Here is an 18,048-nt window from a genome sequence, read left to right on the forward strand (position 1 = left end):
ACCGGTGACACTGCAGTGAGAGCATCCTCCCAAAATAACCTGTGACAGAGCGGAGGCCCTCTGACCCTTCATCACGGCCCCGGAGACGCCTGAATGTCACAGACGCTTGTTCATGGGCCCACAGACACACACAGGAAACTGGACTGTGTGTGACAGCTGCTCGCACGGAGGCTTCGATGCTGGATTATCAGCAGAAACGACGGGAACTCAAAGCACGTAAATGACAACTGCAGACGCACCAGTGACCTCGTGCTGCTCAGAACACACCAGGAAACTAAACAGCTGGTTGGACGGACGCAGAATGCAGAGAATCTATTGAGCTGCTTGGTCTGAGGGAAGCTAAATGAAGAGAAGGTGTTTTTTTACTGTTTAAAATGTATTTATCATCTGTAGTGAAGTCATTTAAAACCTCTGGAGTCCATACGTGATTTGTCTTGTGTGTTTTTTGGGTCCAAAAGGGTTGAAAAATGTATTTTCTGAAAAAAAAGATACCGAACATCAGCAAACTTGTTGATGATGTGTGTGTGTTTTCAGGGAAATCCTCACATTTTATTGAGTTGATTCTAAAACATGACTCAGGACTTTTAAATCAATATTTTCTTAATAAAGATTTCGAGCATCAAATTTTAAACATCAAATAAAAATTTTCAATGTTTGGTGTTTGTTCCTGTTTCACAATTGTTTTGCTGAAACTTGATATAGATGATATACAAACATCTTAACTGCTGAAAAAAGTGAATTGATTTATTGATTTTCTTGCAGATTGTAAGTACATAAAAGCATGATGCTGCTCAACATTTCATTTTTCTTTTCTCTGAGAAGTTTCCTCCCGAGTTGCTTTTATTTTTAACTTTCAAACTTTCTCCGTCATCCAACTCGTCGTCCATCCATTAAAGCAGCTTCTCAGCTTGTGCATGATCGACGGCCTCAGCACTGATCGTTTTACAGTTTTGTAATTTCCCAGTACATTTCCTGGCAGAAGAAATGTAGTTATTGGTGCTAATTGTATGTGAAATAAGAATTTCCTTAAAAGAACCGTCCATTTAAATCAAAACAAATCAAATGAATTGTTTGTACATGTATTGAACTTTGTGTTTGCATGTGGACAAATTTTACATTTTAAATATGAATCTCGAGTTAACACTAGCAACTAATTGGATTCACACAATTGGAAACGCTCGCTTGCTGCCGGGAGACGGGGCTGCAGCGGCGCTCGGTGCAGCTCTACTGCAGCGGCAACGCAACCTGGGTCAGCTACAGCATCCAGGAGCCCACCGACTGCTCCTGCCAGTGGTCCTGAACACACACACACACACAAAGTACGATGTTCTGGTGCCTCTGCTGGCAGGGAGGTCGAACTGCAGCTTCATCTGCAGCAGTCGACACGTGACGACTTTATTTGTCATTTATATTTATAGTTTTGATTTCAGCCGTGAAAAGTTTTGATGCTGCAAGATACATTTTTTACAACAATTAAACCATCATCTGTATTTAAAGATGGACGACATGGCTGCTCCTCAAAAGTGAAGCCAGTTGATCTTGATCGCCCCTTGCTGGCTGGCTGCAGTATAATTCATAAATCTGGCCTCCTCCATGTTAGTAGTTGGGACCAGAGATATTTTGGCTTCATTTTTGATCAACAGGAAGTTGAGACGTCATCCATCTTTATTTTACAGTCCATGGTTCAAAGTTACTGTTCAAACTGCTGTAGCGCCACCTCCCTGTCAGCCTGCACACTCTCCACATCTCCTCCCATTGTGCCTGGTTTTTGTAAATAACTAAATTTCCTAATGTTTGAAAATGTTTTGCAACATCAAACACTTTGAGATTTCCCTCTTATTAAGACAATAAATTGTAAATGTACTGATTACACACATCTTTTAGATAATCAGAGGGAGTCAGGTGAATGAACTGATTTGAATCCAGCAGTATGTGGAGCACTTTATTTATTTATTGGAGTTCGATAGAGCAAAGCTGTTTTTATTTCGTGGAAACATTTGGTCCAAGCGGAGAAGAAACAAACCAAACTTTGATTTGGTTCAATTATCGATGACAGAAAACACAGGGAGAGCACGGTGGAGCGTTATAGATGCATGTTTCTCTGTGGACCAAACTTCTTTCTTCTTTGTTCATATCAAACACTGGATATTTTAAAGTTAAAGAGGATTTGTATTATACTAATGTACATTTGCATTTTCAATAAATATTTCCTTTTGAAAAACTAAAACAGGTTTTCGTTTGTTTATTAGATAACAGGATGCTGTGCAATATAGATGATGATATCCCTGGTTATTACTATTATTATTATTATTATTATTATTATTATTATTATTATTATTATTATACTCATTGTCAGGTTGTTCTGCTGCCCCCTGGCGGCCAAACATCGGCTGAATAGACAACAGGTCTTGATCCTGGATCAGTAACAGGAGACGCTCACAGTCAGGACAATGATCCGAAAATAAGTGTGAACGTGAACCAGTTCATTTTCATGTGTATGAACTGGACTTTGAACCGGTTGTTTTCAAGAGTGAACTGGTTCAACACGGAGGAGGAGCATGAGAACAGGGAGGTGTCAGACTCCATTTTCACTTGGATGAGCAGAAGGAAGAAAAGTGAGCAGGTGAGTGTGAACACAACTTTCTGAAGGTTTTACTGTCACACTGCCCCCCCCACAGCCGGCCCGTCCATTAGGTGGTACAGGCCCAGGGCCCTGACAGGGTTCAGTTTCTCCACGTTCCACACTAGAGGTGTGGAAAGGTCTCGATTCTTAGATGCATCCCGATGTGGACTCTGCATCGATGAAGAGACTGAACTCAATGACTCGTGTTTTCCAATGCGTTCACAGTGTCAGAGGTTTCCACCGCAGAATAATTCTAACACCGCTGCTTCAGGACAGACGAACATTAAAGGTCCGGTCTGTGTCCGAGTCTCTGTCCGAGTCTGTCTCCTCCTCTGACCTGCGCTCACTTTACACTTTAACAGAAACACGGATCACAAGTTATCAGGACACGGACAGGACTGAGGTTGAATGCATCATGAACTGTCACGTGACGTACCCACGTTTGGTTTGGGCGTTCACTTTGTGTTGGTTTGATTCTCTACAGTTTATGAGACACATGTTTAAACTTGCGACACAACACGGGACGTGACTCACACACACACACACACACACACACACACACACACACACACACACACACACACACACACACACACACACACACACACACACACACACACACACACACACACAGAGTCACGTGGTTTCCAGTAAATGCAGAGAGGAGGAGCAGCCAGTGAAAGTGGAAGTCTTTGTTTTAACTGTAACGAGCAGAGGGAGGAAACGTGAAGTCTGAGGCTGGTGAGTGTTCAGCAACATTAATATTATTCATTCATATTATTTTACTGTCACAGACTCTGAGTCAGTTTTCTACTCGTGGACTTTAGAGAGAAGAAGATTCAGGATGAACTTCTGTCAGTCAATCAACAGTTTGACTCAACGCTGTGATCGGCTGAGTCCAACACATTAAACCTACAACTGTTTCAGGTTACCGTGACAACAGGGAAACAGTGTAGGAGGGTTGACTCTGTTAGATTTGAAGAAACACTGAGTTTATGTACCTGGCTTCATTGTGTGTGTTTGAGCTCACAGTGTTTTTCCTCTCAGACTGAAGATGAGTGGTTATGAGGAGGAAGTGGAGGACAGAGCAGAGTCTCCAGTGTTCAGCTGTGTGTCTCTGAAGAGTGACCAGTCCATGGAACATCCTCTACTCTTCAGTAATGAACCTGGACCCTCAAACACAAAGTAAGAGACCTGCTACAAACATGTGAACCTCCAAACTGAATCCTCAGAGAATGAACCAGTGAATGATGTGTTCTGAATAAAAACATGTTTGTGTTTGCAGAGGTCAGGACCACAGACTGAGAGCAGAGTCTCCAGGGTCCAGCTGTGTGTCTCTGAAGAGTGACTGGTCCATGGATCCTCCTCTAAAATTCAGAAATGAACCTGGACCCTCACACACAGAGTAAGAGACTGTTTCTACTGTGACCTGCTCTGAAGAGGATTTAGTTTCCTCTAGTGTGGCCCCTGCATTAGGACACAGCGTCATTGAAGTTGGTGACTAATCTCTCAGAATCACTCAGAGAGCTCAGACCTCCACCAAGAACCAACACGCTCCTTATGAAACCACTTTGAAATTCACTAGAGACTCATTTTTATTTGGATCTGCACCAAATTCCACACACTCATAAACATCAGTCCTCTGAACATGTGACAACCTGTGACTGGGACATGTGAGTTATCAGGAAATGTCTTCACAGAGAGAGGAGGAGGAGTCATGTTTCTGAGGAGGAGCAGTCGTCCTGCTGTGCTTCGTGTCAGGACGTCCTGAAGGATCCAGTCTCCACCAGCTGTGGACACTGGTTCTGCAGACAGTGCATCACCTCATACTGGGACCAGTCTGGTTCTTCAGGAGACTCCTCCTGTCCCCAGTGTGGACAAAGATCCAGAACAGGAGCTGGAGCTCAGACAGCCGGTCAGAGCAGCACTGTACATGTGTCTGCTGATGTCTTCACTTCTGACAACAGCACATGTTGTTTTATTTTGTTCCTTCATACAGCATCAACATTTAACATCATTATAAAAGCACAAAGTTAAAAAGCTTTTATTTTCTGTAGTTTTTCTGGTGTTGTGCCATAATGCATTAAACGTGATACCATAAAATGGTGTGCCTTTCGGAATTCAATAAATTTGGTTATCAAAATTAAATATTAAATATTAATATTCTATTATTAATATTAAATAATAACTTTAATTTATTAAAGTTACCTCGGGGCACCACCCTTCAAAGGAAGGGAAAAGATAGCCAATTTATTGATTAAGTCTCATAAAGGTTCTAACTACAAATTTGGAACTCTGATTAACAATTAAATTAATAACTATAACCAAAATTACCATATAGATAGTTAGCTAAGTTGAAGGATATAGAGTTCTTGACAGTGTAGAGGTTGGCAAAATTCACTTATGCAACATTAATGAAAAAACATTTGTGAAAGAAAAACATTTATTATGAATATAATAAAGTATAAAAACACAACGGTCTAATTGCTAAACAAAGATAGGTATGTGTGTGTGTCTGTGTGAGTCAGCGTGCTTTCAAAATGGCGGCTGGCCAATTGAATATAACACCCTCCCCCCCTATTGGAATGTTTACGACCTGTAGAGATAATGAGGTGAAGAGTTATGCGTGTGTCTGTGTGTGTGGCAAATTAGAGAAGGTTGCTAGATGTATGCAAGGAAGGACTGAAGAGCATAACTAGCATTAACTTTCTCAACAACTTGTAACCACAATATCACAACACAAATCAAACTAAGAAACATCATACAGAATCGAATAAACAGTCTTGCTTAGCCTAGTATAATTATTAAGCCCAGTTGTGTTACCCGTCCGTGGAAAGGGGAAAAAGGAAGTTGCTGTGCAGTTCGAAGTTCTGTGAAGTCTTCTAGCTGGTTGTGGCTCCCGCCTTAGTGATTCTGTTGAGCTGTGCAGCTCAGTTGCTGGCTGAAGTTTGCAAGCAGGACATCGAGTCGCTGCTTGAAGGGTTGTTAGAGCTTGGAGTGCGAAGAGGTTTCCTTGGTGAGATGAGCTGGAAGCTGCACCTTTGTGCTCCTCTCGAAGAGTTGGATGGAAAGAGAAGATGTGAGCTGGAGAAGCCAGGCTTCCCTCGGCGATGCAGGGAAAGAGGCTCGACAGCCTTCTCTCCGTGGAGGGAGTGTAGAAAGAGAGCAGAAGAGACAGAAGAGGGAGAGAACAGGCCTTATATTGGCCCGGTGACCTCACAGGTCATGGGGTCCAGAGTGACCAATGGGAGTTGAAACCTGTGTCCCTGGGGGGGGTTTCACACCTCTTTGTGACGTTGATGCCCCCTGGGAGACTGAGTTCCTTGCTCTGGTTTTTGATGGCCCCTGGGAGACTGAGTCCTGGAGGAACATGCGGCTTCAGGCTTTTGACTGAACATGTGATACCGAAGTGTTGTCTCACAAAAACCAGGTCCCAACACTGGATCTGATGAAAACAATCAGCAGATTCTCAGATTCTCTGTCTCTGACATTGTTTCTTGTCTTTCAGCAGATCGTGGTCTGCAGGAGGTTTTAGATGAACATAAGCTCAGTCTGAGGAGGAGATGTGAACATGTGACTGAAGGAACTGATGAAACAGGAAGTAGAACCCTCCTCAACAGAATCTACACTGAGCTCTACATCACAGAGGGACAGAGTGAAGAGGTTAATACTCAACATGAGGTGAGGCAGCTTGAGACGGCTTCCAAGATGAAGAGCCTCCACGACACTCCCATCAAGTGCCACGACATCTTTAAAGCCTCAACTGACCAGCAGAGCAGCATCAGAGTCGTCCTAACCAACGGCGTCGCTGGCGTTGGAAAAACCTTCTCGGTGCAGAAGTTCACTCTGGACTGGGCAGAGGGTTTAGAAAACCAAGACGTGGGTCTGCTGACTGTGCTTTCGTTCAGGGAGCTGAACCTGGTGAAGGACCAGCAGCACAGTCTTCTCACGCTGCTCCGTGTTTTCCATCCAACGTTACAGAAGCTCACGGCAGAGACGCTCGCTGTCTGTAAACCTTTGTTCATCTTTGATGGCCTGGATGAAAGCAGACCTTCTCTGGACTTCAACCACAAGAAGCTTGTGTCTGATGTCACACAGAGGTCATCAGTCAACGTGCTGCTGACAAACCTCATCCGGGGGAATCTGCTTCCCTCGGCTCTCGTCTGGATAACCTCCAGACCTGCGGCGGCCAATCAGATCCCTCCTGCATGTGTTGACAGGGTCACAGAAGTACGAGGCTTCACGGACGCCCAGAAGGAGGAGTACTTCAGGAGGAGATTCAGTGATGAAGAGCTGTGCAGCAGAATCATCTCACACATCAAGACGTCCAGGAGTCTCCACATCATGTGTCAAATCCCAGTCTTCTGCTGGATCAGTGCTACAGTTCTGGAGCACATGTTGACCACAGACCAGAGAGGAGAGCTGCCCAAGACCCTGACTGACCTGTACTCACACTTCCTGCTGGTTCAGACAAAGAGGAAGAACAACAAGTACGGTGAGGGACATGAGACGACTCCACAGCAGCTGACGGAGGCTGACAGGGACGTTCTCCTGAAGCTGGGGAGGCTGGCACTTAAACATCTGGAGGAAGGAAACATCATGTTCTACCAAGAAGACCTGGAGCGGTGTGGTCTTAATGTCACAGAGGCCTCAGTGTACTCAGGAGTTTGTACTGAGATCTTCAGAAGAGAGTGTGTGATCTTCCAGAAATCAGTCTACTGCTTTGTTCATCTGAGCGTTCAGGAGTTTCTGGCTGCAGTCTACATGTTCCACTGTTACACCAAGAGGAACACAGAAGAACTCAACAACTTCTTGGGAACATATGGGAACACAGACAGTACCTTCTCCCTGGATGACCTCCTGAAGAGAACCATGGAGAAATCCCTCACCAGTACAAATGGTCATCTGGACCTGTTTGTTCGCTTCCTTCACGGCCTCAGTCTGGAGTCCAACCAGAGAGTCTTAGGAGGCCTGCTGGGTCGGACAGAGAACAATCCAAAGATCATCCAGAGAGTCTTAGGAGTCCTGCTGGGTCGAACAGTGAACAATCCAAAGATCATCCAGAGAGTCATCAACAACCTGAAGGAGATGGAGAGTGGTGACATTTCTCCTGACAGAAGCATCAACATCTTCCACTGTCTGACTGAGATGAATGACCACTCAGTTCATCAGCAGATGCAACAGTTCCTGACGTCAGAGAACAGATCGAAGGAGGAACTCTCTGAGATCCACTGCTCAGCTCTGGCCTACATGCTGCAGATGTCAGAGGAGGTTCTGGATGAGTTGGACCTGGAGAAGTTCAACACATCAGACCAGGGTCGACGGAGACTGATCCCAGCTGTGAGGAACTGCAGGAAGGCTCGGTGAGTCCAGACATGATCAATAACAGACATGTAGATCGGAGTTAGGTTGATTGGAGACTGAAAAACAGTGTCAGCTGAGATTGGCTCCAGGCCCCTGAGAACGCTAAAGTATAAGTGGCTACTGGCTGGAGTGTGTGTGTATGTATTTATACGTATGTATACTTAAATATATGTATACATTTGGTTTGTATATATACATTCTCATTGTTCTCATTTACATATAAGAGCAACTCGATCAGATGTGGAGAGTGAAATCCAAGTGATCACTGTGCTGGAGTTTGCCGTATATTTATTTATTTTATTATTCATTATTTTAACGCATGAACGCAGAATGAGCCGCTCCATGAACCATTTAAACATCATGAAAATGACTCGTCAACATGTTGTGCTCAGTACAACACGAGACGCTCACAGTCAGGACTCAGTGTTAAAATGAGCGACACGCAGACATGATCCGACTCCATCGATTCAGAACCAAACACATGACCGGACGTTTGTCACCTGAATCATCCCAATAAAAAATGAACTATGAACGTGAACTAGTTCATTTTCTTCTGCATGAACTAAACTTGGAACTCGTTCTTTTTAAGTGTGAACTGGCTCAACACTGCTTCTACAGATGGGCTCAGATTCAGATTTCACATTCACATTTAATTGTGTAAAGGTTTGGTTGTTTGTTTGATTTAAAAAAGAAAAGAAAAAAGTTTTAATAAAAAAAAGCAAAGGCTAAGAAGCCCCGATTGTTTAAGATAAAGGTTCTTTTAGTTTGATAAAAAAAGTAAAAAAGTTCAAAATAACATCATCCTATGTTTGCTCAGAGGCAAAGCAAAGAGACAGACACATTTAATTATGGTGTGGTATGTTTTAGTTTGATTTTATTATATTTTTCAATCTTAATAACTATCATTTGGACTTGTCATCAATAAAAAAACTAATGTTAAATGTATATATCCACCTTCTGTCATTTATCTTTCTGTTCCCACAACAATATACAGAGATAAAGGGGATTTTTCAGTCATTTAGAAACGGTGATTAATCAGATAAATCACAGCTTCTCTGTGTTTAGGATGAGAATCACTGACTGTTCCTTTAAACTGAAGAAGCAGAACTGGAAATATCGTTTATTCTTCTTTCTGGTCAAACTAGAATTACCACCCTGCGTTTGTACGCCACCACCAACCAGTGCAGTGTCCGTCCCTCCAGGTTCCTGACATGTTGTTTTCACAATAATATGAGGTCACTGTAACCTTTGACCTTTGACCACTGAAATCTAATCAGTTTATCTTTGAGTCCAACTGGTCAAAATGTGAAGAAATCCCCTAAAGACAGACTTGAGACATCATGTTCATGTTGTGTGACCTTGACCTTTGACCTTTGACCACGTGAATCTAATGAGTTCCTCTGTCAGTCTAAACGAACGCTTGTACCAAATCTGAAAGGATTCTCTTGAGGAGTTTTTAACATGTTCATGAGGCAAAAAGGGGATTTACCAGGGTGAGGGTCACATGATCACGTTTTGTATGAAAGTTGTGTTTTCTGATTTTATTCTAATAGATATTTTCTTCAATCACAGACTTGATGGTTGTCGACTCTCAGAGACTCACTGTGAAGTCGTGGCCTCAGCTCTGAAGTCAGACCCCTCACATCTGAGAGAACTGGATCTGAGAGGAAACACCCTGCAGGATTCAGGAGTGAAGCTGCTGTGTTCTGGACTGGAGAATCCAAACTGTCAACTGGAGACTCTGAGGTCCTTAAATCCTTCTTCACTTTTCTAACTTTCTTTCTTATTCGGTCATTATTTCTTTAAATTGTCTCAGTTCTGCTCTGCTCACTGTCCCTCAGTCATCTGTCACTCACCCAGCCTGTCAGTCACGTCCACCTCATCAACTCCATTCACCTGCACTCACCTGCTCCTGATCACTAAGAAAGTGTCAGTAAATAACATGTGGACTGAGGCCGAGCACTCGTCCTCCTCAGGTTTTCAAAATAAGACACATTCTTATTGAAACACGTTGGACAGTTGATAAGTATAGAAACAAACAGGAAGTGACTGACAGGAGCCATCCCTACTTTAAACAGTGTTTAATTACACAAACCTGCTCAGTGACCAACACACAGAGAAGAAGGAGATAAATGAAACAATGGTCCAACATGTCTGATCTGATGTTTATCTTCAGGTCACAGACTGGACTGAGGTCAGCAGCATGTTGAGAGTCTGTGTAGACATGATGACGATCCACAGCAACAGGTGGACACATTCAAATATTAATATTTCTTTATCCAGGTTGAATCTCTGCAGTCTGTCAAAGATCAGCTGTTCTTCTCTGGCTTCAGCTCTGAGGTCAAACCCCTCTCATCTGAGAGAACTGGATCTGAGTAACAACGACCTGCAGGACTCAGGAGTGAAGGAGCTGTGTGGTTTTCTTCAGAGTCCAACCTGTCGACTGGAGACTCTGAGGTCAGACATCATGTTTTATTGTTAAAGGTTCAGTGTGTAGAATTTAGTGACATCTAGTGGTGAAGTGTCATGTTGCAGTTGAACACCCCTCACCTCACCCTCCTCTTCCAAACATGAAAGAGAACCTGTGGTAGCTTCAGTTGTCATAGAAACTCAAAAGGTTTAGTCTGTCCAGTCTGGGCTACGGTAAAAAACATGTCTTCCTCTGTAGAGAGGACCCGCTCCTGAAGTAAATATAAAGTATGTAAATATAATGTAGTTAAATATAAAGTATTTAAACATAAATGTCTCTTTATAAAGTAAAGAAAACAACAATTTGTACAATTTAGTGTTTTTCTTATGTGCAAATGTTAAAAACAGATTTTTACTTGCTCGTACAATCATCCTGTGCCACTGCACTTTACTTATGACGTTTCATACAAACCACTACTCTGAAAATGTGAATATAATGTAATATATTAATTCATTAATTAAAATATTTTTTATTATGAGGCGCATTACGCCACTGGTCAACAAGTGACTCTGCTCCTCTGATGTTTTCTAATCACTCACACTTAGAACTGATCTTTATAAAAACCTGCTGAATTCATATTTATGTTCCTGGATAAACGGGGCGTCGCTTCTTCTGCAACAAAGAAGTTCAAACACTGCGTTACGTCGTAATCTGCAGGAGGAACTTCTGTCTGCGGGAGCGTGTGTGAATGTGTGTGTCTGTCTGCTCGTCTCTGTCCGTCTTCACACACAAACTGATAATCACATGTATTGAGTTATTAATGGATGATGTCATGACTCCAGATGGTTCCGTCACTTTAACCCTGATGTCCTGACTGTGTGCGTCACGTCACGTGTTGTGTCGCAGGTTTAAACATGTGTCTCATAACCTCTAGAGAATCAAACCAACACAAAGTGAACGTCAGTCCTGTACGTGTCCTGATGACGATCAGTGCTGATGTTTATTGTTAAAGTGTAAAGTGAGCGCAGGTCAGGAGTGAGGAGGAAGCTCCCACAGAGAATCTGACACAGGACGACCAGACTTTTAATGAGCGTCTGTCCTGGTCCTGATGCAGCGGTGTTATAATTATTCAGCGATGGAAACCCACTGAAACTGTGAACGTAGCTGAACACATGATTATGTTGTGTCACTGCATCGATGCAGAGTCGTCCTCCTCACTGCAGGAGCCCAAACATTAACACATGTGCTGCTGCAGCTGCTCTTCCGCTCTGTGCTGTGTGCGTCAACCTAACCTGATGTGGGTATGACTCTATTCCAGACACATGATTGGTTTGTGTTGTCTGTCAAAACATGGACAGGATGAATTATATCGACGTGTCTTGAATTTCTATCGAGGAAAAGTTATATCTGATATCTGTTATAACTGAGCTGAGAGATGTTTGTAGAATGAGCGCTGAGGACCGAGTCAGGCGCAATGTGACTGAAGTTTTACTGACAGAGAAACAATCCAATGCTGGACAATGAGTACATGTAATGTTTCTGTGGAAGCTAACCAGGACTTGTCCCGGTGGTCCTGTGGACTGACCACATGACAGCGTACTGCGTTCGTGTTCTGGGCTCATTTCAAACATGAAACCCTTCCTCTGGTTTCAGGACTTACACGGGGTCGTCCATGCCTTTATCTCTTCACCACTAGATCTCTGTCCCGCCCTGTACACACGTGTTCCTCAGGCTCCCTGCACCACTTTCAACTGGTCAAACTGCTGCTCAGATCATCGCCACTTCAAGAAAACATGATCATAGGACTGCTCGCCCTCTTCACACATCAACTGTGGAACATGGTCAGAAAAGTGGGTCGGACATTTTCTGGAGCTGAAGCAGCAGCAGGAGATTGTCCGGGTCCGACTCGTTCACAGCAACAGGAACATGTGGGAACATTCAGACGAGGGGCGGAGCCAAAACACATATCTCCATGATAACCATGGTTACGTTAAGTTATGTTAAGTTACAGGTTCACTGTGAAGGAGTTAGTGACGTCTCCAGGTGTCGTACATGTGAACGTAGTCCACTTGTTCACATGTACGACTTCTGAACATGTCCAGCAAGATATTTAGAGACATCTAGTGGTGAAGTTACATATTACAAACAACTGAACCCCGAGGACACGAGGACTTTCAAGCTGTTTTCAGTCATGAACTCTGTAAAATAGTGTCTGGACATTTTCTGGAGTTTGACTTTCACATATGAAGAACGGGTGGAGCAGCAGGAGGCCGGACATGACGTATAAATCCTGCTGTGGAAAGATCAGTGTTGTTGTTTACAGCTCATCCACACCGGCGTCAGCCCTCATCACCAAAAGCTCTGGAATCTCCTCGTGTTTCGAAGTTGACGTCTTCGTCTTCTCCGTGTACGGCTCCTCTTCTTCATCCTGAGATATTTGTGTTCTTCTAGTTTCACGTCCGTCACGTGTTTGTGTCATCAACACGTCCACTCGCTCTCTGTGAATCCTCTGGACATTCACCTGCTCTATTCTCACATGGACTCACTCAGAAACTTTATTAGGAGGCAGAAAGGAAAAGTTCCAGAAAATGTCCAGAACAACTTGACTCAGACTTCAATGCAGGTCTGAAAACAGAGACAGTGATGTTTAGTCAAAGTCATTTATTTTCACACATGGGCTCAGTTTAATTTACAGTGAAGTTTAATCCTTTATACTTTATACTAGTCTTCTCTAAAATGGACGACTGTAACTCCCTCCTCTCTGGAAAAAGCCAAAAGTCACTCTCCTGCCTCCAACCAGTTCAGAACGCAGCAGCTTCTCACTGGTATTAAATGGCAACATCACATCTCCCTGATCCTCGCTTCTCTCCATTGGCTCCCTGTCCGTTTTTAGAATTGATTTTAAGATTTTACTGATCACTTTTAAAGCATCTGGCCCCAAACTACATCACAGAATTATTGAGCCCGTATGTTCCTGCACGCAGCCTTAGATCCTCAGGTGGATCCTGCTGTTCCAAAGTCCAGGTTGAAAACTAAACCGTGACCGTGCTTTTACCATCAGGGCCCCTCGGCTTTGGAACGGCCCCCTGAGGAGATAAGGCGGAGTCAGTGACTTCTTAAAACCCATTTTTATAGACTTGCTTTTATGTGATGTTGTGTTTTTACCGTGTTTTTATAATTTTCACCTTTTATTTACTTGTTCATTTGCCTCTATTGTCATTTTACTGCTTTTATGGGTTCAAGTTTTTATTTACTTTAATTGCTTTGCTGTCAAAGCACTTTGTAAACTCTGTTTTTAAAAAGTACAATATCAATGAAGTTTATTATTATTATTTATCCAGGTTGGAGAGCTGCAGTCTGTCAGAGATCAGCTGTTCTTCTCTGGCTTCAGCTCTGAGGTCAAACCCCTCTCATCTGAGAGAACTGGATCTGAGTCTAAATGACCTGCAGGACTCAGGAGTGAAGGAGCTGTGTGGTTTTCTACAGAGTCCAACCTGTCGACTGGAGACTCTGAGGCCAGTTCACTGACTGACTTTTGTAGATCTCATATCTATAATACAGCATTGATACACAATTAATCTCATTTAATCCTAATTTAACATAATTCTTCTTCATACATAATTTTGCAAACTCTGGTTTTAAAAAGTACTGTATCAATAAAGTTTATTATTGTTATTAATTATCCAGGTTGTATCACTGCAGTCTGTCAGAGATCAGCTGTTCTTCTCTGGCTTCAGCTCTGAGGTCAAACCCCTCTCATCTGAGAGGACTGCATCTGAGTAACAACAACAAGCTGCAGGACTCAGGAGTGAAGGAGCTGTGTGGTTTTCTACAGAGTCCAACCTGTCGACTGGAGACTCTGAGGTCAGTTCACTGACTGACTTTTGTAGATCTCATATCTATAATACAGCATTTATACCCAATTGATCTCATTTAATTCTAATTTAACATAATTCCTCTTCATACATAACTTGAATCCATTCATTAATTAATCTGTGACATTTTAAATATTCAGCTACTTGTTAAAACACATCTGAGTTTAGTTCTGGATTTCCTAAACTGATCTGCAGGACAGAGACCGGGTCCAAATAATATATTTTTACTGAATCAGGACTCGTTTTTAGTCCAACATGTCTGATTTCATATTTATCTTCCATGTTATGAGTCTGTGCTGACATGAATATTTGTATGTTATTTTCACACATGAACTCAGTTTAATTTACAGTTAAGTTTTATCCTTTATTCAGGTTGAGGAGCTGCAGACTGTCAGAGATCAGCTGTTCTTCTCTGGCTTCAGCTCTGAGGTCAAACCCCTCTCATCTGAGAGAACTGGATCTGAGTGAAAACAACCTGCAGGACTCAGGAGTGAAGGAGCTGCTTGATCTAAAGCAGAGTTCAGGCTGTCGACTGGAGACTCTGAGGTCAGTAGATGGTTGGAGTCAGTCCACGCTGCTTTCATCAGTATGTTACTAAACACAGTCAGTATCACAGGACAGATCCAGGGTCTGTGCTACCAAGCAGGATTTGTGGTTATCAGGTTAACTTCAGGTTTAGTTTTTTCAGTCCTACGAAGCTCGTTGACTTCTTATCGAGGTAAATCACCATGTTAACTTATGATGAACGGCTAACCTGCTCCAGGTTAAGTTGGAGATCAACCCGTATAAAAGCTCCGCCCACTGACCACAGTGACTCTACACTGTTGTGTGGTGCACACTCTCCTTAAAGGGAAGGATAAGGGAAGTTTAAATCAACGTCTGGTTGGTTCAGTTGATCTCTAACTCACCCAGAACATCTCAATCTCTCCAGACTCATCCTGTCACCAAAACACCAGATGCACTCAGTCAGCTTCCTGAAGATAGGTCCATGTGTTTCTATTGAGTAGTAATGTTAGAAGTTTCCACCACAGTGTGTGTCCTCAGAGTCAGTGTGTGTCCTCAGAGTCAGTGTGTGTCCTCAGAGTCAGTGTGTGTCCTCAGAGTCAGTGTGTTTCCTCAGAGTCAGTGTGTGTCCTCAACGTCAGTGAGACAGTGTTTGTCCTTAGTGTCAGTGTGTGTCCTCAGAGTCAGTGTGTGTCCTCAGAGTCAGTGAGACAGTGTGTGTCCTCAGAGTCAGTGAGACAGTGTGTGTCAAACTAAAGCTCATTATCGAGACCACATCCTGGGATTCAAACGTTTCTCATCAAGAAACTTCTTCTCTTCCACTCGTCTTGTTAGTAAACAACAGATTCAGATCTCGTGGCCCCAAGTTATTTATCTCGTTCACACACGTTATTATATCGTGGTCACGTAATATATTTTTACCAAATGCCACCAGGGGGCGCTGTAACTTACACATTGACACAATCACAGATGTTTTACCAGCTGTTCTTCCTGCATTTAGCAGCTGTAACTGAGTTTCTTTTATTCTGGATCATGTGTTTGTTCTCCTCTGATTTTTATCATAGAACAGTTTGATCCTCGTTGTGAAATATGAGGCTCTGCTGTCAGTCAAACTGTCCATGTCTGTGATTGGTCATACACAGTAAACCCCGCCCCTTTTATGTGCACGTGCTCACACAGTGAAACATGGCTTCACCTGTAACAGCAGTAAATCCACCCCTCAGGTGTCCACTCTGCACTTTGACATGCAGAGGAAACACACTTAGCTCTTAGCGTGTTCATTCCAACACGTGAACATGAAGCAGAGAGGAAGCTGCTCCACCTCTGAACAGGACTGAAGTCCCTGCTGCTCTTTCTACTGGATGTGCTGCATCACTGACTCACAGCTGATGAAGTGAGTCTCTGGAAACACTGATGTCTTCTTCTCTCAACAGATGGTGATGGTCTTTGTGGAGGTGAGTGTGAAGAGGACAGTGTGTGTGGACGGAGGCTGAGCTGTGTCCTGAGGATCCAGAGGCTGAAGCAGCAGCAGCTTGTGTGTAGAGCGGCTCTGACTGGGCCTTGTTGCTGGGAGGCAGAGTGGAGACAGAGCTCCAGAGGAATCAGAGGAGGTGAGCTGCTCTGAGATCAGCTGTCACACAGTGTCCAGTCCACCATCCTCCCTGTGTTCCTGTGGATGTGACACAGCATCAGTGGATCTGCTGCTGCTCTGTCCTTTGACTCAGTGTCTGCAGACACACTCACGCTCCTCCACCTCCTCCACTCTTTTATTCACTCACATATTCTGAACACAAACACAGTCAGATTATTTCTGTTCACGACGACATGACTGCAGATCAATACTTTTCTAAATCTGTTTTGACGTCATTTAAAACCTCTGGAGTATTTACCTGATTTGTCTTGTGTGTTTTTTGGGTCTAATATGTTGAAAAATGTATTTTCTGAAATAAAAAAGATACCAAACATCAGCAAGGTGAAACTAAATTTATCGTGGCATTTAAAACTAGCCGCAGTAGCCGAGGACTCTAAAGGATTCAGGCACTTTCATAATATATCATAGAAATAGTTAATTTGCAGTTAAATGATGGAGACGACTGAACTAAGTCGTCTGAATCAGGAAACACATTTCTGATTTATTCAAAGAGGAAGAATGAGGTGAGAGGAAATGAGAAATCGTTTTAATTATAAGGGAAGAAAACCGTTTGAATGGGAGAAACTTCATATGTTCAGCAGTATGTGGAGCACTTTATTTATTTATTGGAGTTCGATAGAGCAAAGCTGTTTTTAAATTGAGGAAACATTTGGTCCAAGCGGAGAAGAAACAAACCAAACTTAAATTATCGATGACAGAAAATACAGGGAGAGCACGGTGGAGCGTTATAGATGCATGTTTCTCTGTGGACCAAACTTCTCTCTGTATTTGTTCATATCAAACACTGGATATTTTAAAGTTAAAGAGGATTTGTATTATACAAATGTACATTTGCATTTTCAATAAATATTTCCTTTTGAAAAACTAAAACAGGTTTTCGTCTGTTTATTAGATAACAGGATGCTGTGCAATATAGATGATGTTATCCCTGGTTATTACTATTATTACTATTATTATATTCATTGACAGGTTGTTCTCCTGTCCCCTGGTGGCCAAACAACGGCTGAACAGACAGCAGGTATTGAAGTAAGTGTGTGTGTGTGTGTGTGTGTGTGTGTGTGTGTGTGTGTGTGTGTGTGTGTGTGTGTGTTTGTGTGAGGCCCCTTGGTTTGTGTGCAAGAAACATGGTTGAAACCAAATGTGGACTATAGAATCGTCAATTATACTGTGGTTATGTGTGATGGGGGGGGGGGAGGGGAAAGAAGGAGAAGAAGAAGAATATATTGTGTTAGAAATATGGACAAAAGCAGGACAGTGTTGGGACATGGTATTTGCAAACTACAGTTCAGCCTACATGTGTAGTCAAAAGCCTAAGGCCGCATGTCCTTTGTTCTGGAGAAAACCAGAGCCTCCAGAACTCACGTCACACAGAGGTGTGAAAACCGACCGGGGACACAAGTTTCAACTACTATTGGTCACTCTGGGCCCTGTGACCCGTGAGGTCACCGGGCCAATATAAGCCATGTCCCCCCTCTCTTCTGTCTCTTTTCGACTCATCTCTTTCCACGAACTCTCTCAGAGGAGAAGGGTGGCTGTCCAGCTCACTCTTTTATGGAGGAGAGGTGCAGCTCGTAGCTCACCTCACCAAAGGAAACCTCCTCCCAATCCAAGCTCTACCACC

General features: G+C 43.1%; 1 protein-coding gene across 1 annotated transcript in view; it reads left to right on the forward strand.

Moving 5' to 3' along the window:
* The first annotated feature begins 9,427 nt into the window (after positions 1-9,427).
* Positions 9,428-18,048, forward strand: part of LOC117759329 (ribonuclease inhibitor-like) — an 11,247-nt gene continuing 2,626 nt past the window's right edge. The window contains exons 1-5 of the mRNA XM_034581394.1: positions 9,428-9,733; positions 10,271-10,444; positions 13,739-13,912; positions 14,085-14,133; positions 14,667-14,818. Coding sequence (XP_034437285.1) covers positions 9,492-9,733; positions 10,271-10,444; positions 13,739-13,912; positions 14,085-14,133; positions 14,667-14,818 — 791 coding nt within the window. The 5' untranslated portion in view covers positions 9,428-9,491. The remainder of the gene's footprint in view (positions 9,734-10,270; positions 10,445-13,738; positions 13,913-14,084; positions 14,134-14,666; positions 14,819-18,048) is intronic.

Source organism: Hippoglossus hippoglossus, chromosome 3, assembly GCF_009819705.1.
Source record: "Hippoglossus hippoglossus isolate fHipHip1 chromosome 3, fHipHip1.pri, whole genome shotgun sequence".
Lineage (NCBI taxonomy): Eukaryota > Metazoa > Chordata > Actinopteri > Pleuronectiformes > Pleuronectidae > Hippoglossus > Hippoglossus hippoglossus.